Here is an 18,140-nt window from a genome sequence, read left to right on the forward strand (position 1 = left end):
GTGTGCTGGTGCCATAGATGGGACCCACATCCCCATCATCGCCCCCCGTGACAACCCAGCAGACTATTACAATCGTAAGGGTTGGCATTCCATTGTTCTGCAAGCGGTAGTGGACCACAAATACTGGTAAGCACTGTTTCACTAATGTGTTTGAAATAGGCTTGGCCTGTTTTGTGATAATGCATAAACCTTTATTTTTAGTTTCACAGATGTCTTCATAGGGTGGCCCGGACGGTCACATGATGCAAGGGTTCTCGCCAACTCCGATCTTTACAGTATTGCTGAGGACAAGCTTGGTGGATGGCTTTTCCCTCGAGAGGTAAGATTATTTACTACTTAAACTGAAATGTTCGCCCATAAACCAATAGTCAAGTTTTACCCCTGTAATAATATTAATGTTTTATTAACAGAAATCGGTGATCGTACATGGTGTGGACATCCCGGTCCATCTCATTGGTGATGCAGCATACCCATTACAGCGCTGGCTAATGAAGGGCTACACCCAGCATGTTCACTTATCCCCCGAACAGACATCATATACCCATGCCCTAAGTTCGGCCGTATGGCAGTGGAGAATGCGTTTGGGCGTTTAAAAGGACGCTGGCGCTGCCTCATGAAGAGGAATGATGTGGACTTGAAAATAATGGCAGATATAGTAGCGGCCTGCTGCATTCTCCATAACATATGTGAGATTCAAAAGGAAAACTTTCTCCCCGAGTGGAATATACATGATCATGGGGCGGGGGTCGCTGTACATGATGCATCAGGCTTGGTGGGGGGGCATGACGCTGCCAGCGAGTGCATAAGGGCCACCATTGCAGCTAATCTTTAAACAATGTTGCAGTAGAGAAGACAGACAAGTTTTTGTGTGCAAACAATTTTTGTTTATTTCGTTTTTCAGTTATAAAAATTTGGTTCAAAAGTTGTTATTATATTTTTCTTTTAAACAGTTGGCACACATTTTCTGAGGTAACAATATAAAATATTTAAGTGCAAACATGTCACTGTAAAATTCCACATAACGCAAGGGGTCTTCAACATGTGTCCCTCAAGGTGTTGTGGAACAACATGTACCAGCATGTGTTGCTATGTGTTTCCACAACAGCTAGAGGGCCACATGGTGAAGACACCTGCCCTGAGGTAAAAAAGTAAAGTGCAAACAGGGCACTCTGTAAAAAAAAAACCCCTAATGTTTGGTTTGGCAGCTATCGGGTTACCCCCAATATTTGGATCACACTGCCGCACATTTTCTGAGGTAACAATATAAAATATTTAAGTGCAAACATGTCACTGTAAAATTCCACATAACTCAAGGGGTCTTCAACATGTGTCCCTCCAGCTGTTGTGGAACAACATGTACCAGCATGTGTTGCTATGTGTTTCCACAACAGCTAGAGGGCCACATAGTGAAGACACCTGCCCTGAGGTAAAAGAGTAAAGTGCAAACAGGGCACTCTGTAAAAAAAAACCCCTAATGTTTGGTTTGGCAGGTATCGGGTTACCCCCAATATTTGGATCACACTGCCGCACATTTTCTGAGGTAACAATATAAAAAGGTAGCCCCAATATCTGGATCCCACTGCCCATTTTCTGAGGTAACAATATAAAAGTTTAAAGTGCCAACAGGGCACTCTGTAAAATCAAAATAATGTTTGCATTTGTAGGTATCAGGGTTGAGGATACAGTGCAAACAGAACCTTAAAACACAAACATTGTTTTATAACCCGCTGCTCTAAGGCAGTTGTCTATATACCCGAAATTCTGAGGATTGCGGGATTTGTGTTGGGGGATTTGAGGGAGGCTCATAGTTGTATGGACCATATGGGTGCTGTGGGTAGGCTGTGTCTTGCTGTTGTGTTTGTGTGGTATTCCCTATGGTACGTGCAAACGTGCGTTCAAAAAATGTCATCTGCCTATCATGCATGGTCATTAACTGACTCATAAAAGTTTGATGCATTTCTTTTTCTGACGCAAGAAATCTCTCAAGCCGTGCATCTTCCTGGGCATTGAGCTCACTATCTGCCTCACGCAGGTGATCCACGATAATGGACTTCATTGCTTTGACCGTTTGTTCTGTTTTGTTCAGTTTCTTTTTCCGTTATGGAACGTTGTAGACTGTGAAGGAGATGAAACAGAATGTAAGCAACAATATAAAAATAGCAGTGGTAGCATATACGTGTTTGTGGCCTTCTCCCACCTGCACACTAGCTATACTCTGCAACATTACCATGATTCTATTAAAAAATAGCAGTGGTAGCATATACGTGTTTGTGGCCTTCTCCCACCTGCACACTAGCTATACTCTGCAACATTACCATGCCTTTACATATAGGGACTGCTGCAACTGTATTTGTAATGGTAATACTTACTATTTGAGCGCAAAGTCGTGGTCTTGGGGGGTTGCGACGTCTCCGCTTGAGACTGTGGTACGTCCTCAATAGTGGCACTGATGGAATCATCATTGACGGTCGAGTCTTCGAAACTGCTGTCCGATATAAGCAGCGGGGATGATGGGCTGCATTGTGAGCTGGGAAGGCTGTGCTGTGTTTCGTCACAGTCCTCGTCGACTGACATCTGGCGACTGGCAGAGCTGGATGACGATAGTGCTATGGGATTTGTTATCGCAGTTTTGCCGAAGACACTATAGCATAGGTCATAATATGGCCATTCCATACGCCCAGCACCACTTTTCTTGCGGTTATGGTCGTGTACTTTGGTGAATTGTCTGCGTAGTGCCTTCAATTTGTTAACGACTTGTTGCTGGGTTTTTTGGATGCCCCTTTCTGCCAGCATAAGGGATATGTTCTTGTAGACGATAGCATCCTTAACTGTTCCAGTCACCTGCCTTCTTATTTCTTCCTCTCCCCGAATATTAAGCAGCTCTTTGATCTCTGTGTCTGACCAGGTATGGCTAGCCATGTTGCTGTGCTGGAGCTTCTGCTGCTGTATATTGTCTGTTTGTTTGGAAGCTGCTGCAATAAAAATATCTGTATGTACCCAGCGCGACTTCAGAGTGTTTTGTTTGCAAGCTGCCTCAATGCCTGCATGTGCCCAGCGTAGTGTTGTTTGCTGCTGCGGTGCCTGCATGTGCCCAGCGTGTCTCCCAGGGATGACATCATCTTCCAGTGCCCCAGAAGCAGCCTATCAGCGTCTCAGAGCGTTACTCGGGTCTGAAAACACGTGTAATGACCGTTTCCACTGCACCGCTATCCGTGTCATTACCGTGTTCTACCCAGGTAAATAGCCAGGTTGGATTCCTGGGTCACTCAACCCGTGTTGACCCGTTTCCACCTACTAAAAATCCGTGTCGATGCGCGCCCCCGTGCAAAAACACGGGTAAAACAGCTAGTGGAAAAGGGGTATTAGTCAGTGATCTAAGGAGTCTGAAAATCAGTCGAATTGTCTGTTACTTCAGACTGCTCTGGCCCTCCCTCCAGTGCTCGGCCTCTCCTGTTCCGCCCAGCAGCCGCTGCTGCCACCGCTGCAACAAGTTGGCTGCACGCCTGGCTCCCTCATCTACATGCAGATATCTGCAAAGGGCACAAGGCTGGCACCAAGGGCACTCCCAGGTCCTGGGCTTCTGAGCTGTAGGAAACTTCCAGATGAAAAAGTCAGCATGGAGCTGATCACAATCAGACTTAGAGGAGCCAGCTTTCAGTGAGCAGACTCTGAATCTCCAATTAACCCTGGGTCTACAGTATCATAGAGTAAAAATGTGTGTGCTGTGTTCTAATAAATACATCAGAGCACCCAAATGGTTGTTCTATGATACTGTAGACCCAGGGTCAATAGGGCATGCGCAGGTCTCCAAAACATAGCTAATCACTACCGCGCATGCACTGCAGCCATTTTACCGGTGAATTTTTTTCTACAGCTGCTGCAGCTTAGACGCGGGTCGCTGGAAAGGTAAGTAATAAAATATGGGTGCAGTGTGTGCAGTGTGGGCCCCACTGGACACATTGCACTCATATAGAAATGCCAATGCGTATATGTAAACAGTTTATGCTGCAGTTTGTCTTTAAGTATACACATGAATAAGCAATATTTCAACAATATTTCATAGTAAATAATTACAGTTATTAGAACTACAGTAGTTAGTCTTTAACAAAATTGTATTACAGAAAGGGGAGTATATTTTACAATATTGTTTTTGCCAGGTGATCTTCATGGAAAATTGGATGATCTGTTGCTGATATTCTATAAGGTAAATATGCTTGCTTACGAATGCTTGCTCTTATATGTGCTGAGGATACCTCTATTAGATTTTATAGTCCAAATAACTTCATTTGAATTTATATTTCAGAGATATTTTGTTCATAAATTGTTTAGTAAAGTTCAATTAAGTCAAATTTGTAATACATTTGGGGTAATTTTGCAAAATATAACATTCAATAAATTAGTATTCACATTTGAAGCAATTTATTAAATTATAAGAACAGTTACAGTACATATTTTCTTTAGTGTTTACAAAGAGGATAAACTCAAAAGCATGTTTGTCCTTGTGCACAGTAAAGTAAAATCACTAATCACTTAATTCAGACATGTATGCAAACCCGAAGGTTTAAAGTCTGATAGTTGTTGAATGGTGCATGTGCAAATCGGGTCCTGCATCGTCAGACACAGGTGGTCATTCCGAGTTGTTCGCTAGCTGCATTAGTTCGCTGTGCAGCGATGAGGCAAAAAAACTGCACTTCTGCGCATGCGTATGTGGTGCAATGCGCACGAGCGATGTTCTATTACAACGAACGATGTAGTTTTACACAGGGTCTTGCAAGGCTTTTCAGTCGCACAGGCAGCCGCAGAGTGATTGACAGGAAGATGGCGTTTCTGGGTGTCAACTGACCGTTTTCAGGGAGTGTTTGTAAAAACGCAGGCGTGCCAGGAAAAACTCAGGCGTGGCTGGGCGAACGCAGGGCGTGTTTGTGACGTCAAATCAGGAACTGAATGGTCTGAAGTGATCGCAATCGCTGAGTAGGTATTGAGCTACTCTGAAACTGCACAAAAATATTTTGTAGCCGCTCTGCGATCCCTTCGTTGGCACTTCTGCTAAGCTAAAATACACTCCCAGTGGGCGGCAGCATATCGTTTGTACGGCTGCTAAAAACTGCTAGCGAGCGATCAACTCGGAATGACCACCACAGTGTGGCTGCAGCCATAAGGGGAATGACATTCTGCAGCCATTTGAGGGCGGGGAGCATTGAGCACCAAACAATCAGATCTGCTCAGAGGCCATTAGAGAAGGGAGAGGATGCTCAATAATGATCAAGCCAGGGAGACCAAATTGCTGAACATTTATGAGGGGAATTGGAGATTACACAGAAGATATAACCAACCTTTCTCACCCCTACCATTTCCCGCTCCGCTTAGATTACACTTGGTCAGTGAGTCACTGTCATTAAAAGAAGAGAGTATTGACTGCATAGGAGAGAAAAGAGTTAAACATCTGGGGAGGGGTGGACCTAGCTGTTAGGAAAGTACAGCCTTGAAGGGGAGGGCTTGATATATATAGGGAAGGCGAAGCCATTTTAAGTCTCTTGGTGACTCGGTTTCCCACCCACCCGCCCTGGTAGTTGGAAATGGTGGCACGTGGTGCTGTGGCTCTAAGTTGTTGGCTGTTTTATCGTTGGCTATTTATTGGCGGAAAAGAACGGCAGTTTCGTATGGTAGAGAAAACTGTAGTGTTTTACAGTTTGGTGTGGTTTAGGTGCACTCACCTCCATCGACTTATGGCCGCTTGACCACCCATCCGGGAAGGCAGCGGCAGGGCACCCAGGAGCGGTGGGTAGTCACTGTGGGGGTTGAGTTGTCACCTATTACCGGTTTATGGTAAGCTTTTAGTAAATTTATAGGATCGAGTTATTTAAGTTAATTTAGAGTAAGGAGCCGTTCTTTTGGGCCGCCACCATATGCCAGATGGAGCGGCATATTAAATTAATCTCTTTTATTACAGGTTTCCTAATGGTTAGGGACAAATAAATAGCTAGCAATTTTCTGCCAAATTCAAGTCTCAGTGTCGTTATTTCTGGTTATGGTTATGAATGCTTTACTTTCAAAGAAAGGGGTCCACCAAATATCACTAAGATGTTTAAAACACTAAGTAAAGGCTTTATTATAAACCCTGAACAGAAGGACGCACACAGATCATACATATAAAAGTATTATCCATAAAATGTATCAAGATTACTGGACTTTTGCACATTTCTGTAATGCTTTAGTTTAGTTTACAGTATCACCTGCTATGTTTTGTTCCTTATGTTCTGCAGAATGGTCTCCCCTCACCAGAGAACACTTACCTTTTTAATGGAGACTTTGTAGACAGAGGGAAGAATTCTATAGAAATACTAATAATCCTCTTTGCATTCCTCCTCGTCTATCCTAATAATCTACACTTGAATAGAGGCAACCATGAGGACCCAATCATGAATCTGAGGTACCGTTTTCATAGGGCATATAGGTGATTAACACAGCAAGAAAATAGGCAGTCTGGAAACTTTTTTATTTGCCTAAAGATTGCTGCAGAAAGCAATGCTAACACAATACTGTACATTTAATATTGTCATTATTAGTAAAGTCATTTTGGCTAGAAAACTATTTTCAGGAGGGGTTATGAGGAGGGCAAAGTCAATTATATCCAGCGGCGGCTCCCACCTTGGTGGAGGAGGGGGGCTGCCGCTGATCATGCTGCTGGGTCCCTCCTCCCTTGTCCCTACCGCCGGATCCCTAGTCCCAGCCACCGGCTGGGTCCCTGCATCTGTGCAATGTACAGTAGTTCACAGATGCCGGGACCGGCGCATGCGCAGTAGCACTGACAGTACTGCACATGCGCAAACCCCTGGCTTCTATGGACTGCATCGGCTGCAGTCCGTAGAAGCCAGCTAGGGCTGCCCAAAAGGCAGAGAGTGGCTTCCTACAGGAAGCCAGCTCTCTGCTAATCGCAGCCTGGTCTGGCAGTCTCGGAGGGTGGAAACACCTCCTAATGGGACTGCCTGTAGTGTCTCTGACTGGCAGGTAGGACTTCTCACGACTGCATCTGGCTTCACAGACTCTGTGCTGAAGTGGCAGATTCTACCTATGGGGGCTGCAGTCCTCCAGCCCATATGCAAAATCCACCACTGGTTATACCCCTTTTACAATGCCACTTTGACCCAGTTGACCAGGGCCTCCATCAGGGGGATGCAAAACTATCCCAGGCCCTGCTGCTTTGACCGAGAGTGGAGGGCCCGGACCACATGCCGCCCTACCGTCAGCCGCTGCCCGCTACTGAGAGGGCCCTTGCTCTAAGTATTAAAAATGTCCCTCCCAAAATGGCTGCCACCTCTGAGGAGGCAGTTATTATAAATGTTAAAGGAGGCGGTAGCCATTTTGGGTGAGACATTTTCAAAAGGTTGAAAGGAGCAGGGACGGCGGACCCGTGGCGGCAGCGGCCCGGGAGGTGGGGGTTCCCGGGCGGGAAGGGGGAGTTCACCTGACCACGAGCAAAACCCCTGACAATGAGCAGAAACCCTGAGAACAAGCAGAACCACTGAGAGCAGATACTGGGGCATAATATAGTGACAGGAGCATTACTGTGTGGACATAATATGGTGTCAGGGGCATTAGTGTGGGGACTGCATTTGGGGTCTTATTATGGTGCAAGGGGCATTACTTTGTGGAGCTTAATATAGTGTTGCTCAGAGTATGTGCACAGGAATAAATATATATATATATATATATATAATTGTTTTAATTATTTATTTCTTTTTTGTGTTTGTGTGTTTGTGGGGGATGGGGGGGGGGGTGTTATGGCTGCCTATTTTGTCCGTCCCAGGCCCCACAATTTCTGATGGCAGCCTTGTTGATTATTGGGTTAACTTGAGTCACAGCTTGGTGTTAAAAGGGTCCCCCCCAAAAAAAAACCTGCGTCCAGTGACCCAGGAACCAAACCCGGGTTAAGGGGCAGTGTGAACGGGTAACCTGGGTCATCCGACCTAGGTCTTGTTTACAGCAAAGTGAGGGCCATATTCCCGACGCTTGGAGATGATGTCATTGCCAAGCAACGGCAGAATAGTTCCACTACACCCGTATGCAGGTGTAAATGGAGCAAACCCAGGAATAACCCGAGTCAGTGTCTGTCCTGGATATGACCAGGAATGGAACTGTATTCCAAATTCCAGCTCAGACCTAGGATTTGGTGTGAAAGGGGTATTACTCATTAATATCAGCATCTAAAAAGTGAACAAATGGATACAAAAAGCATGTTTATAACACAGTGGTTCCATTGCACAGAAGTGATGCAAATATTTGCTGGTATCTTCTGCCATGTTTAGGAGACATGGTTTACATGTCTATGGGGATACCGGTGCTATAAGGAAACTATGGAGGTAATTCAGATCTGATCGCTGGGCAGCGATTTTTGCAGCTCTGTGGTCGGATAGTCGCCGCCTACTGGGGGGGGGTGTATTTTAGCTGTGCAAGTGTGCGATCGCATGTGTAGCAGATTTTGCCCAGGACTAACTCAGCCGCTGCGATCACATCAGCCTGTCCGGTGACCGGAATTGACGTCAGGATCCCTCCCTGCAAACGCTTGAGCACGCCTGTGTTTTTCCAAACACTCCCAGAAAACGCTCAGTTACCACCTACAAATGCCCTCTTCCTGTCAATCTCCTTGCGATCGCCTGTGCGATCGCTTTTTTCACACCGTCCCATCGCTGCCCGGCGATCCCTGTTGCTGTGGTCCAACGCGCCTGCGCATTGCTGTGCACACGCATGCGCAGTTCAGATCTGATCGCAGGTTGTGAGAAAACGCAGCCTAGCGATAAGTTCTGAATTAGGCACTATAAAATACATCACTCCAACTACACATGACTTCATAGATTTATATTAGTAGCATGTATGGTCAGAACATTGCAAACAAGAGATCAGTAAACTGAATGTATTTAGAGGTTGCTAGATCTAGGGCTGACTTCCCTGTTGTTGGATGATACTCAGTGCATTTAAATAATAATAGATGGATAAGGAAGAGATATGCAGCAATATGAGAATAGCGAGAGATTGTTGTCTATAAAAAATCGTGATTGTGTATATTTCTATCTCACTCAGGTATGGCTTCACAAAAGAAGTAATGCAAAAGTACAAGGTCAGTTTATACGTTTTAAGCAATACCTTTTTAGAAAGTAGGCATCACTGCTTTGAAGTAGTGTAAGCCACTATTCTTTATGCTAAAAAATTATTTATAAGAAAAGAGTGACATCATTACTTAAATGCTGTTTTATGCAACTCTATACATTTGCAGAATGTTCAATCTCTGGAGTTACGTTTGCATAACATAAAGGAAATGTAAAGCACACACACATATTATATATATATATATATATATGTGTATATATATATAGATAGATACAATCTCGGCGGCGTGGCATTCAGCTTTTCTGTATGAATGAATGATGCGGACCACAGTCTGCTGGATCAGCAGACTGTGGTCCGCATCATTCATTCATATAGAAAAGCTGAGTGCCGCGCCGCCGAGTAAGTATCTGCATCTATTTTAGCGAAGGCACCGGTGCATGCTGCTTCTTTTAACTATGGAGTGCCAGACCCCCGAGATTGATATATATATATATATATATCCAATGAAGTTAGGAGCACTCACCAGTCTTCATAAAGTAGTTGAATTTTATTCAGAGCAACACCAGTGCAAAGGGTAGCAGCAACGTTCCAGTCCTCTCTGGGACTTTTGTCAAGCTATCCATGCAATGAACAAGACATACATATATACCCCATAGACCCACCCACAAAACAGAGAGTTAACCAATTAACACAATTAACCCCTCATTGTACTCAAATCTAAAAAAAGCTCACTTTATAAACAGTCAAATAGCTGCATCCAATACCATGGCCGGACTGCATTCATACCACCACATGGATAAAATCCAATCAATATACCAGTAGCAAGTTACCAACTCAAAATCAGACTTATCCACCGATTCCCGTTACCTGCGTTCCACTTACAACAACGGCATGCGTTCCACCTAATGCCGTACTTCCTAGACCACCAGCTCCACCTCCCGGAAGTCCACGGCTAAGGGTGGTGCGCCCGGAGTAAATATCCCTTAAGAGAAACCACACTGCAAGGTGCCGGTACAGGAGTCCAAACGGCCACCTGACCGGCACTCCCACCAATCAGCGTTATCACAACACAAGCTGCGTTCCAAATACATGCAGCTTGCTTTCCAAAGCAGACGAGCCTAATGGAGTATATCAAATACATTCACATAATTGAATAAGATGAACACTTTAATACATCAAATTTAAAATAAAAATGTGATGAAAACACCACAGCATCTCAGGAAAAGACAGATCTACCACACCAAAAACCTGTATAGAAAAAAAGAAAAAGAAAAATGTATATACCAAAATACTAGTGTAACCAAGGCCAATCCAGGGGAGGAATGCTATGTTAACTTCACTCCAAGAATACACTATATTGTATGGCATCATATAGACCACGGGGCCAGATGGTATCAAGCTTGTAAATCCAAGCTGCTTCACATTTCAGCAACATCTTTCCACGGTCACCTCCTCTACGTGGCTTCTCAATTCTGTCAATAATCATGCTCTTTAAAGAAGAGATTGAGTGCTTGGCTGTACAAAAGTGACGTGCCACTGGCTTGTCTGAGCCACCCTGTTCCAACGCTTGGCGTATCGAAGTTCGATGATTCGCCATTCTGTCCCTAAAAGGGCGAATGGTCTTACCAACGTATACAAGTGAACAAGGGCAAGTAAGGGTGTAAATCACATAATCAGATAAGCAACCAACCCGATGATGTATCAGAATTTTCTTACCCATATGTGAGTGATGGAAATACTGTCCTACCGACATGCTTCGGCACGTTGTACAGTTGGGGCATCTATAGCATCCCATTTTCGTTGGTCCCAACCAAGTATTGGACATGCTTGTAACTGAACAATTAGGCTGCATCAATATATCCTTAAGATTCTTCCCATGTCTAAAACTAATTAGAGGTTTTTTTGGGAGTTTCTTTTTTAGGACTGGGTCGCTCCTAACTACAAGCCAACGTTTATTCACTGCCTGCCTCACAAGTGGGCCAGCCACATTAAACGTAGTACTGATGACAAACGGATTATCATTAGTCCTTTGTTTTCTCATGTTGCCACCCAAAAAGATATTCTTGGCTTTGTGTAAACAGGAATCAATAGTGAGTCGGTCATATCCTCTATTGAAAAACCTGTCTTTCATCTCCGCAATCTGTAGTTCTGCTGTATCCTCATCTGAATTATTTCTGAACATACGTAAAAATTGTGATATTGGTAAACTTTGTTTTAATGTTTTCGGATGATGACTATCAAATGATAAAAAGGTGTTTCGATCTGTCTCCTTCCTGAAAAGCCTATATCCATAGCCCTGTTCAGTAACAAATACAGTAGTATCCGAAAAATGTATAGTCTTAAAATCATAATTCAAGGTAAACTTCACTGGTGAATCAAGTTGGTTCAAAGAATCAACCATATTAAGAAGTGCTGTCTCTGATCCAAGCCAAATCAAAAAAATATCCTCTATAAATCGACGAAAGAAACCAATCTCACCCCCAAACCGCGGGAATATATGGGTGGTTTCATAATCATTGTCACGATCCAGGTAATTCCTTATCAGTATTTACCTTCCAAATGTCTCCTGAGACTGTCCCAGTGTTCCAAGCCTGGATTCCATCTGCACTGTCTGTGTGCAGCACGCTGCATCTCATTGTTTCTAATCTCTTTACTGTGATTCTGGCAGCATCAGGGTTAAGTTTCACATGCAAGTTACAAACAGTCTTTCCCTCCAAGTTCAAACATGGGCGCAGCCATGTTTGTTTTCATCACATGTTACTTTTCAGCCTATCAGCTGTACTCTGCTCTCGGCCTGATTACCCAGCAGCTGCACTCTGGACTCTGCTTAATCAGCCAGCCAATCCCTGTTTCCCAGCTGGTATAAATATCTTGTTCCTGGGCTGGAAAGAGTTGTCAGTGCTTCAATTGTCTTCAGTGATTCCAGTGTGCAGTCCTTCCATGGACTTTCTCTGCTGTACAGCCTGACTCTGCAGTGTCTACATTGCTCCCTGTGACTGGCAGTTACCTGAGACCGGCTTCCAGCTTCTAGCTTCCAGCGGTGCTCTGCCCTGCCAGTAACCATCGGTGTTCCGCCATCGATCCCCAGTAACCATCGGTGTTCCGCCATCGATCCCAAGGCACCATCGGTGTTCCGCCATCGATCCCAAGTCACCATCGGTGCTCCGCCATCGATCCCAAGTCACCATCGGTGCTCCGCCATCGATCCCAAGTCTCCATCGGTGCTCCGCCATCGATCCCAAGTCTCCATCGGTGCTCCGCCATCGATCCCAAGTCTCCATCGGTGCTCCGCCATCGATCCCAAGTCTCCATCGGTGCTCCGCCATCGATCCCAAGTCTCCTCCATCGGTGCTCCGCCATCGATCCCAAGTCTCCATCGGTGCTCCGCCATCGATCCCAAGTATTTCTCTGAACTGTGATTCCTGTTACCTGTACCAAGTCATCCGTATTCCTCTGAACTGTGTTTAATAAACCTTTGAACTTTCCTTCGTTGTCTTGGTCACGCCTTCGGGCATTTGTTCTAAAGGTTCCCTGCTTGTCTAAGAACCCTGTACTGCCTCCCAGGTACACATATACCTCAGCCCCTACAACTGAGGCTCCCCCTGGTCAGCACCAGCCCTCAGTTGTGACAGTAAGCACTGACCTAATGGATCCGTCCGGAGACCAGGTCCAAGCGACCAGGCCGATGCAAGAACTTGCAGCCTGCCTTGAACGTCAGGAGACTGCACAGGGCCATGTGATTCGCTGTCTCCAGGATCTCTCCTCTCGGCTGGATGGAATACAAGTAACCCTCCGTGGTTCAGGGGCGTCCAGTGTGCCGACTGCAGTACCTTTGGTGGTATCCCCACCCACCATTCCTGTTTCTGCTCTTTGTCTCCATTTACCGACACCTGCCAAGTTTGATGGTTCCCCAAAAGCCTGTCGGGGTTTCCTAAATCAGTGTGAGATATATTTCGAGTTACAGCCTGGAAGTTTCCCAACTGACCGCACCAAGGTTGCTTACATCATCTCCCTCCTCAGTGGCTCCGCCCTCGATTGGGTATCACCTCTATGGGAGAAGTCTGATGCCCTGCTCTCTTCATATGCAGACTTCGTGGCAACCTTCAGGTGCATCTTTGATGAACCAGGTCGTGTGACCTCAGCCTCCTCTGATATCCTCCGGCTACGTAAGGGGACACAAACAGTCGGTAAATATCTGGTACAGTACCAGATCCTAGTGTCCGAACTTTCCTCAGCCCAAAAAGGGGCGTCTATATCTACAGCCCAAAAAGGGGCGTCTATGTCTACAGCCCAAGAAGGGGCGTCTGTGTCTACAGCCCAAGAAGGGGCGTCTGTGTCTACAGCCCAAGAAGGGGCGTCTGTGTCTACAGCCCAAGAAGGGGCGTCTGTGTCTACAGCCCAAGAAGGGGCGTCTGTGTGTACAGCCCAAGATGGGGCGTCTGTTTCTGCAGCCCAAGAAGGGGTATCCAATGTTCAAGCTCTAGTAGGGGCATATGAGTCTTCTCAAAAAGGAGTTTCTGATCTGTCAACCCCAGGAGGGGTGCTGGAGAAAACAACCCTGAGAGAGGTGTCTGATTCGTCAACCCCAGGAGGGGTCACCAAAGTTTCAGCCCCAAGGGAAGTATCCAGAGCCAAGTTCCCAGATGGAAATTTTTGTGCTACAGATGCAGTTATGAACTCCAGTTTGCCGTCTTCAGAGAGCACCACCCTGTTGGCATCCAGCATGGACCATGTCCAGGATGGTCTAACTGAACACTCGGATACAACTCATTCCGGTTCTAACCGGATTCTGACTCCTTCAGTTCCAGCCGATTCCGATATCTCTGGACCCAATCCGGTTCCATCCGTAGGTCCAAAGACTCCTTCAGTTCCAGCTGATTCGAATGTCAATCCAAAGACTCCTCCGGTCCCAGCCGGTTCAAGCTTTTCCGGACCCAATCCGGTCCCATCCGTCTGTCCGGATCAGCCTCCTTCGGTTCCAGCCGACTCCAGTACCTTCGGATCTAATCCTGCCCTATCCGTCGGTCTAAAGTCTCCGCCGGTCTCAGCCGGTTCAAGTTTGTCTGGACTCAATCTGGTCTCGTCCATAGGTCCAGTACAGTCTCATCTGGTTCCAGCCAGTTCAAGTTCATCAGGATTCAATCTAGATCCTTCCGTTTGTTCAGGTAAAGAATTTATAAGAAGTGTCCTGGGGCCACTCCTAAAGGAGGGGGTGCTGTCACGATCCAGGTAATTCCTTATCAGTATTTACCTTCCAAGTGTCTCCTGAGACTGTCCCAGTGTTCCAAGCCTGGATTCCATCTGCACTGTCTGTGTGCAGCACGCTGCATCTCATTGTTTCTAATCTCTTTACTGTGATTCTGGCAGCATCAGGGTTAAGTTTCACATGCAAGTTACAAACAGTCTTTCCCTCCAAGTTCAAACATGGGCGCAGCCATGTTTGTTTTCATCACATGTTACTTTTCAGCCTATCAGCTGTACTCTGCTCTCGGCCTGATTACCCAGCAGCTGCACTCTGGACTCTGCTTAATCAGCCAGCCAATCCCTGTTTCCCAGCTGGTATAAATATCTTGTTCCTGGGCTGGAAAGAGTTGTCAGTGCTTCAATTGTCTTCAGTGATTCCAGTGTGCAGTCCTTCCATGGACTTTCTCTGCTGTACAGCCTGACTCTGCAGTGTCTACATTGCTCCCTGTGACTGGCAGTTACCTGAGACCGGCTTCCAGCTTCTAGCTTCCAGCGGTGCTCTGCCCTGCCAGTAACCATCGGTGTTCCGCCATCGATCCCCAGTAACCATCGGTGTTCCGCCATCGATCCCAAGGCACCATCGGTGTTCCGCCATCGATCCCAAGTCACCATCGGTGCTCCGCCATCGATCCCAAGTCACCATCGGTGCTCCGCCATCGATCCCAAGTCTCCATCGGTGCTCCGCCATCGATCCCAAGTCTCCATCGGTGCTCCGCCATCGATCCCAAGTCTCCATCGGTGCTCCGCCATCGATCCCAAGTCTCCATCGGTGCTCCGCCATCGATCCCAAGTCTCCATCGGTGCTCCGCCATCGATCCCAAGTCTCCATCGGTGCTCCGCCATCGATCCCAAGTCTCCATCGGTGCTCCGCCATCGATCCCAAGTATTTCTCTGAACTGTGATTCCTGTTACCTGTACCAAGTCATCCGTATTCCTCTGAACTGTGTTTAATAAACCTTTGAACTTTCCTTCGTTGTCTTGGTCACGCCTTCGGGCATTTGTTCTAAAGGTTCCCTGCTTGTCTAAGAACCCTGTACTGCCTCCCAGGTACACATATACCTCAGCCCCTACAACTGAGGCTCCCCCTGGTCAGCACCAGCCCTCAGTTGTGACAATCATCCATGTATAGATTAGCATAAACTGGTGCCAAATTGCTACCCATTGCGGTTCCCGCGGTCTGGAGGTAATAGCGGTCCCCAAAAGTGAAATAGTTACAAGTAAGAACCAACTCCACCAGCGACAACAAAAATTCAATCGGTGGATTACCACTGTGTGACTTTAGGAAAGCTTTTTTAACTATACCTAGACCATCCAGATGGGGAATGATGGTATACAGAGATACAACATCTAAGGTCACCAAAATGCTATGTGGTACAAAGGGTGTATCCCTGATAAGTACCAAAAAATCGTTTGCATCTCTTAAGAAGCTTCTTGTTCTTTTAACACTAGATTGTAAAAATGTATCAACATATTTGGCTATTGGGGCAAACAATGAGCCTCGGGCGTAAATGATGGGTCACCCAGGGGGCTTATCCAAAGTCGTATGAATCTTCGGTAGAAGATATAAGATAGGGCAAATAGGAAAAGCAGTACGTAAAAAATTAACCGTATCTGGGTCTATCCAACCATTATTTAATGCTAAGTCTAGAGTAGAGTCCATACAGTTTTTGAAGGCACCAACATTGTCACCTGACAATCATTTGTAAGTCTTGGAGTCACTTAATTTGTCTAAAGGCTTCATTGTTGTAATCAATGGTATTAAGCAAAACCACAGCACCACCTTTATCGGCCATCCTAATCGTGATGGCTGCATTGTCCCTGAGATCTTTCATGGCCTTACGCTCCAGTGGATTCAAATTGTGTCTCACTAGTTTTTGTTTTCTGATGTTCTCATGAACATCATTCCCCAACATTCTAGTGAACGTCCTAATGCTAGGATTATATGATATTGGACCGTAAGTACTCCCCTTTTTTAGTAATTTAGAGGAGTTAACACTATCCTGCTGAGGTTAACATTTTTCAACCAACCTGGGTTTACGACCAACCTTAAACCTGTCTACAGACCATCCAAATTCATCAAAATAGGTGGTAGGTATAAAAGTTAATCCTCGTGAGAGGAGGGTACTTTCAGGTATAGTCAACTGATAAGATGAGAGGTTAATTACTGTGTCTTCTGACCTTTTGAGGTTTTTTTCTTTTCTTTTGTATTTTCCCCGCCTCGGGTGGGGCCGTCCCTGTATAAAGCGGTTTCATTAAACTTGATCTAGTGTTCGCCCGTTGAATTGGAGGTTTATGGGTAACCTGAGTGTCAGATGAGTCCCTATCCAAAGATGACACACTATCTAATTGGGAGTTGCAGTTCCTACTCTGACCATACCTCTGTCGAAATGGGAGTGGGTTATCATTACCAATAAACCAGCGATACACACAATGTTCTTTATAATCACTTTCAACCTTCACCAATTTATTCCATTTGAATGCTACCAGTTCTTTCGATAGTTATCAACCTGTACCTTAATTTTCTTCAACCATTGTTGTGAGATGTCCACACAAAAGGTTTCTATAGCAGAGGGTCAAAGACTCGAAATATCCAATCTCATCTTCTTAAGTACCACCCCTACCTCTTCTATAACAAGTAGAAGGAGATCAAGTGAGCATTTGTTAAGGACGGTGCACCACCTGCTGCAGAAGGCCGGGTTTCCTCTACCAATCGTAGGAACGTTTTTAATGCGAAAACCGCGTGGAATATGTTTTTTACGAAAATAGTCAGACAAAAATTGGCCGTGCAGCAGGAGGTCCACCTCGCTCTTTTCTAATGGTAACAACCTATGATAATCATCAATAGGATTCTCTTTAGGCAATTGTTCAAAATCACAAAACTCAGCAAGGACCCTCTCTGCATCTTCATCAGTCAATACTAATTGCTCATGTTCTGCATTAAATAACAACTCTGCGGAGACTAAATTATCCATATACCCAAATCACTAACTATCAGTGTCACTGAACAGGGCTATACACGGATCAGAAAAAGAGAAAAACAATTAATACGAAAAATGAAAAAAGAAAAGAAAAAACAAACAAAAGAAAAAAGCAATTGATATATAAAAAGCAGGTGTCCATCTATCCAAAAAATGGAAAGCATAAAATATCCATCCACTGGGTTATTGTTTCAAATGTCCAATATATTAGATTAGGCAAAACATCTTCAAAGGTACGGGTGCAGGATAATGATGTAACCAATAGTTACAATTAATGAGTCCTCCAAAAGTATCCACACTCACATAATGAATACAGTTGCTGGGGTGACCATCCTAATCTGAGTGAATTCAATAGACACCAATCCAATCATAGCCAACGAAGTTAGGAGCACTCACCAGTCTTCAAAAAGTAGTTGAATTTTATTCAGAGCAACACCAGTGCAAAGAGTAGCAGCAACGTTTCAGTCCTCTGTGGGACTTTTGTCAAGCTATCCATGCAATGAACAAGACATACATATATACCCCATAGACCCACCCACAAAACAGAGAGTTAATCATTTAACACAATTAACCCCTTATTGTACTCAAATCTAAAAAAGCTCACTTTATAAACAGTCAAATAGCTGCATCCAATACCATGGCCGGACCGCATTCATACCACCACATGGATAAAATCCAATCAATATACCAGTAGCAAGTTACCAACTCAAAATCAGACTTATCCACTGATTCCCGTTACCTGCGTTCCACTTACAGCCATGGCATGCATTCCACCTAATGCCGTACTTCCTAGACCACAAGCTCCACCTCCCT

General features: G+C 45.2%; 1 protein-coding gene across 1 annotated transcript in view; it reads left to right on the forward strand.

Annotated features, from left to right (window-relative positions):
• Positions 1-18,140, forward strand: part of PPEF1 (protein phosphatase with EF-hand domain 1) — a 185,373-nt gene that overhangs the window by 88,921 nt on the left and 78,312 nt on the right. Inside the window, exons 6-8 of the mRNA XM_063953095.1 lie at positions 4,158-4,204; positions 6,264-6,430; positions 9,079-9,115. Coding sequence (XP_063809165.1) covers positions 4,158-4,204; positions 6,264-6,430; positions 9,079-9,115 — 251 coding nt within the window. The remainder of the gene's footprint in view (positions 1-4,157; positions 4,205-6,263; positions 6,431-9,078; positions 9,116-18,140) is intronic.

Source organism: Pseudophryne corroboree, chromosome 2 (genome assembly GCF_028390025.1).
Source record: "Pseudophryne corroboree isolate aPseCor3 chromosome 2, aPseCor3.hap2, whole genome shotgun sequence".
Taxonomy (NCBI): Eukaryota; Metazoa; Chordata; class Amphibia; order Anura; family Myobatrachidae; genus Pseudophryne; species Pseudophryne corroboree.